At 41.8% G+C, this 5707-nt stretch overlaps 1 protein-coding gene across 1 annotated transcript; it reads left to right on the top strand.

The window, feature by feature from the left end:
- plek2 (pleckstrin 2) lies at positions 1-4172 on the top strand. Its single transcript, XM_036542760.1, has 9 exons — positions 1-58; positions 227-391; positions 1125-1312; positions 1707-1798; positions 2093-2280; positions 2478-2579; positions 2681-2764; positions 2905-2983; positions 3075-4172. The coding sequence occupies exons 1-9, from the start codon at positions 5-7 to the stop codon at positions 3200-3202; spliced, it is 1080 nt and encodes a 359-aa protein (XP_036398653.1). The 5' UTR covers positions 1-4; the 3' UTR covers positions 3203-4172.
- Positions 4173-5707: the final 1535 nt, after the last annotated feature.

The following is a 5707-nucleotide window of genomic DNA, read 5'->3' as shown; positions in this document are numbered from 1 at the left end:
CATTATGGACAAGCAGCAGAACAACTCCATCCTCAAAGAAGGGTTCCTCGTGAAGCGGGTAAGCAAGAGACTACACACAATACATTACTATTTATCCCAGCAGGACTTTTCAAAGTAGAATTGTACAGTTAAAGTTTTACCATTACAGGCACAATACTTGTCAAAATTCTTGTGTAAAATGTCTTTTAACAAACGATATTAATATTCTTGTGTTGTTTCTCTGAAGGGCCACGTGGTTCACAATTGGAAGGCTCGCTGGTTTGTGCTGTTACCGGACAAGCTGTTGTACTACAAGTATGAAGGGGGCAAGAAGGACCCCTGTCAGCGGGGAAAGATCCTCTTAGCCAACTGTACCATTACTTGTCCTTTTCTGGAGTATGACAACCGACCCGTAAGTGGCTAGTGGCTTTCTGTTAAGACTTGAGTCGATCAATTTGAGACGGACTTATCTCTTCCCTGTTGAGAGTGTGGAAAAATGTAACTAATAGGTAAATTCCTCTGTGTTAGAGCTGGGTAAATTCATTACTTGGATACAGGTATATTAATATTAAGAACTACCACTGGATGTTGGCCACTGTTGCTCTTTGTTTAAGATGTGGGTTACACATTTACCTCTATCTTTACTTCTATCTTACCATCTCTTTAGCGTCAGAATATAAAAAGTTTCTCGTCCGAAAGAATATTTGAGTTGACTTTTTGGTTTTTATTGCTTTAGTTGATGAAAAATTTCTTGACTTTTCTTGAAAAGGATATTTGCTGTAAATATTTGTTGAAGAGAGTGTGTTTGTGTTCTGTCAATATGAACTGGAGTTGTATCAAATAACTTTGTACTCGGGCGTGTCACTTGCTCAGTTCCGGCAATTCAGAGCGCAGGGTTCTTCTTATTCTGAGCCTACAAAATAGTTACAGAGTACACTGCTCTGCTTACAGTCAGGCTATCTTAGTGGCCTTTTAAGGTAGGAAATGTGTAGAATAATATGTAGAATAATGTAGGAAATGATTAAAACATCTGTCTGCGTTTATGTGGGCCACTGTTATCCCCAGTACCCCGTACTGTGTATAGTACGACCTGTGTGTATGTTGGTGAAGCTGATGCTGGATGTATCCTCTGTGAAACCCTATAGCTGGTCCTGAGGCTGCAGACACAGAGCTCGGCTGAGTACTTCCTGGAGGCCTGTTCTCGGGAGGAGCGGGATGAGTGGGCAGCTTGCATCACCGCTACAGCGGGGAAACTCAAGACGGGTAACGGCCAAAGTGCCACGCCTGCGTCCACCAGCCCCACATCACTGCAGCTGCACAATGTCAGCCTGAAGTAAGTTCTGTTCTGTCAGTGTTGTGCTCTTCACAACAGCACACACATCTCAGTGCACAACCTGCCACACAAATCGCCACTCATCGGCCAGAGGTATGCTGCCTCTTAAGTCTGGAAAAGAACAGATTGTCAGTATTGGCAGCCCCATACCCCAGCCTCCTGTTTCAGCTCACTCTGATCTGGATCTATGTGAAATTGCTATTTATTTTAGCATTTGAACTGCTGAATGTTTCGTAGCTTCCTTGTATTTTTAAGTGTGGTGAATCACCTTGTTATTTGGCAGTACACTAAAGTGGTTCAATGACCTCATTCTGTCTGCAGCTTGCTGTGACTTGTTGACTCTATTCTGCAGTTACTGTGTGTAACCCAGGTCTTTGTGATCTGATCTTCCCAGTCAGGTGGTGGACTCCATGTATGATGTTCACAGCGGTATCAAGCTGACCAACCACATGGAGCAGGGCAGCGCCTTCAGCAACTGCTTTTCAGGTGACTCTCCTCACCCTGCCTGTGTGGACATGCACAAGAATGTGATATGTTTTCACTCTTTGAACGCTGAGGGCTTGAGGGTTTAAGGTGGTGCTTATGGTGGAAATGAACATGACGATTTTCTCACCTGTAAAAATGGAGCTCGGGACCCCGCTGATAATGGTGATGACGAAGATGACAATAATGACAATGAAAATGATGATGATGATGATGAAGATGATAATGACGATGTGATAATAACAATGATGGTGATGACAATATTGATGACTGTGATGATGATGGTTTTGTCCGTAGGCTCTGCAGTGGTTGACTGGCTGGTGTCCATGCAGATGGCCCTAACCCGGGTGGAGGCAGTGACTCTGGCTTCTGCGCTGCTGGAGGAAGGCTTTGTGCGACCTGTGGGAGTGAAGAGTGTGGAGGCCCTGCGCTCGGCAGGACTCAGCGAGCAGTTTCTGGATGACTCCACGGCCCTTTACAGCTTTGTGAGTATCTTCTTCCTCCTTCTCCACCAGCTTCCATCGATATGACTCTGATACTCATTTATTCATTGCTTCATGCATTGCTTTCTGAATTTTTATAGTCATATGATAGACAGCTGTCATGTTGTAGACATTCAGAGCTGTATTAGAAAAGCATTATCCCAATAAGTCCATTGATTGATATTCCTCTGCCCTCAAAGGCTGAGGCTATCAAGAAGAAGGGGAGCGTGAAGGCAGAGACCACTTTGACTGCAATAGAGACGAGTGGGAAAGTGATGAAGAGGGGCTACCTGCTCAAACAGGTGAGTTCAGGCTCTAACGGCACCATGCAGAATTACAGCTCTGAAAGGATTTCCACCCTCAACACTCAGCTCTCCAATGTATTTTTTTTTTACATCCACAGGGACACAAGAGAAAGAACTGGAAGGTGCGTCTATTTGTTCTGCGGACAGAGCCAGGTTACCTCCACTATTATGACCCCAGCAAGGTGAGAGAGCACCCACGCTGGGTGCATCTCATAAAACCCTCCTCCATTTCTGTCTTTCTGTTGATCACACATCTCACCTCTCAGGATTGTTGGTGAGCTGACTCCTCCCCTTCCTGTCTGATCTCACCTGTGATTCCCAGGATGGCATCAGCCCTGTGGGCGGATTCTCTCTGCGCGGCTGCCTGGTGTCGGCACTGGATGACAATGGCGTTCCCTCAGGTGAGTCACCTGCCTGGCTCAGGTGTGGTGTTCCTTAAATGGGTCTCGGTGTATGGCTCAGCTGTGCTGATGCGGTCCTGCTTTTTCACAGGTGTGAAGGGCAATGTGCAGGGCAACCTGTTCAAGATCATCACTCAGTCAGACACACACTACTTCATCCAGGCCCCGACCCACCAAGAGAAGATGGACTGGATTGAAGCCATCAAGCAGCAGACGTGAGAAAAGGCAAGGGCTGGGAAGGCAAGAGGCATGAGAGGGATTGTGGTTAACGAGAGGTCAAAGGTGAACAGACACCCAGGTGTGAGTGGAAAGTGTGAGGGGTGTCCAGATAACATATATGTCCATTTCAATATTACATCGCATTGAACCTCCCACCCAAAAATGTTGTACCTCCATTACAATGTGTCATGTGTCAACCAGTTGCCAATGCTGGTTGACACATGCCAATGAGCACATTTTGTCTTTCTAAAAGATTTGTATACCATTCGTATACTTGTAACTTATTTTAATTGCTATTTCTAACCAACCATTGCAACAGCACACTAAGATGCTGAGGTCCTGAATAAGCAGTCTAAATGTTACCGCATGCATTCTGTGAATGTAACTATATTTATTCTAAATTGTCCTACAAATTATTTCATGAAAAGTACTCCTATGGTATACATGTGCTGAAAGTCTAAATCTAAAGAATTTACATTTTGTGTGGAAAACGTGTAAATATATATTTGTGAAATAAAATTAGACTTTGTTATATGAATTTGTTTAGCGACAAAAGTATTTGCAGAATGCATGAAAAACAAGGGAAAGTGTTCAAACAGGCAACAGTCAGGGATGATGATCAATCCACACAAGACCAGTTAAGGCATGCCCCTGTTCTGTATTGCTCTGTCAAAGGAGAGCAAGATGTACTCTGGTTAGGTGATCCACCTCACCTTAATATCTGCAACATATTATGGGCTGTTGGTGAGTGTACAGGGTTGAGGGTGATAACTCATTCTCTCATCTTTCTCCTGGCCTTGAATCCAATGTCAAGGTATAGAAGTTACGAGGATATTTATGTCCAGGTGCATGGATAACTTTGCTGTCTGAGAGCAACTGTGATCCATATCCCATAACATAGTGAAATCTAGAAGGATAAACTCAGAAAAACTTATTATTAATTATTTTCACCCTGCTCTTTTACTATATGCAGCACGATATTTCTTGATAAAAATTTGGGTGCAATTGTTGTACCTTTCATGTTATAGTGTTATATTTGTTTTAAACTGTTATATTTTTCCATTATGTTTTCAATAAATACATGCTCAGACATAGCTGTTGATGACTTAACGTTCTCTCCTGGCTGGGCCAGATTGGAGCTGTTTATAATCACACCTCACTGACTGTGTCTGCCACACGCAAGTGCACTCGTATTGCACACGCAATCACAAGCACAAGCGCACAAACACCCACACCCACACACACAGACACACACCCACACACACACACCCACACACTCTCTTCCAACGTCTTGTTAGGACATGGGAATATTTGTCACAAACAATATTTTAGAAAAACTTTCGTAAGTATTTATTACCATCATTATAACAACAAGCACTTTTTATGTCAGGCTCTGACAAGTAAGCACAAGTGAAAAGGCAGTAAAAAGACTATAAACAATGAATGCATTGGTACTGGAGCCCAAGGCAATGACTGGATCTGCCCTACCAGGTTGCATTCGGCAGCTGGCAGTTCTACAGGGTGAGCATAACTGAGTCCACATACAGTATATGTCTTTCAGGAGCACCATAATCAGACAGACATAATCAGACACCCCTCATCAAATATTTACAGGTTAATCAATGCTTCATAACTGGCATAGAGCTGAATAAATTGTCTGAACTGAACAAAGTAGTACAAACAGACATTAATGATTAAATTCAATAGGCATTTTTGTAAACGTTTTACCCTGATTGTACAGGTATTAGAGGGCTGTACCAATGGTGCACGTTCACCCTGTTACTCACCATTATGCATTCCACTGTTTCTCTTCTACTGTTTTTATGATGCTTGCACCACTGGTGTCTGACCAGCTAAGCATATTCTAATGTCAATGATTGCATTAATTATGACATCAGCATCTTAATCACAATTCTAACATTAGTTTACATTTTAATAACATTCTTTCCACATTCTACTTGTCATTCTGTTCGTGATTCTAATCACATTATATCGCATTCCAAAATCATTCTAATTTAAATTTGAACCATATTCTAATTACATTCTGCTCACATTCTAAACACATTCTAAGCACATTCTAATCACAAATCTATGCACACTTTTTACTCTCTAACCACAATTACAAAAAACAATATGGTGCTTTTTCACTGGTGCTTGGCCTATTGAAATTCTAGAATGTAATTAGGTTTAGCTAGGAGTGTGGTTTTATTGGGATAGACCTTGTGCTCATACTTGGTTTATAGCCATATTTTTGTATATATATGTAATGTATTCATAAGAAAAGTTCACTAAGCTTTAAAAGCAATTAATTTAATGTTTTTAGGAACAAGTATAGCAAGGCAACTTTGTACCGTACTATATTGAAAACAGGACTAGGAAAGATGTGGAATCGGTTTTCTAAGGACACAAAAAGACATCAGAATAAGAATAAGAACTTATGAATCAAAACCAAAACTTCTTAATTACAGCATCATCCTATTGTCACTTTTAAAACTTAAGAAGAGT

The sequence above is a fragment of the Megalops cyprinoides genome, chromosome 12 (assembly GCF_013368585.1).
Source record: "Megalops cyprinoides isolate fMegCyp1 chromosome 12, fMegCyp1.pri, whole genome shotgun sequence".
NCBI classification, from domain to species: Eukaryota; Metazoa; Chordata; class Actinopteri; order Elopiformes; family Megalopidae; genus Megalops; species Megalops cyprinoides.
This window is presented reverse-complemented; position numbering and strand designations above follow the sequence as displayed.

What these genes read in the sequence shown, in the direction of transcription:
- plek2 (XM_036542760.1), top strand. Translation starts at nt 5, where the DNA reads ATGGACAAGCAGCAGAACAACTCCATCCTCAAAGAAGGGTTCCTCGTG. An exon ending in CTTCAGCAACTGCTTTTCAG is followed by an intron (nt 1,799 to 2,092) that starts GTGACTCTCCTC and finishes TTTTGTCCGTAG; the next exon opens with GCTCTGCAGTGGTTGACTGG. An exon ending in ACTATTATGACCCCAGCAAG is followed by an intron (nt 2,765 to 2,904) that starts GTGAGAGAGCAC and finishes TGTGATTCCCAG; the next exon opens with GATGGCATCAGCCCTGTGGG.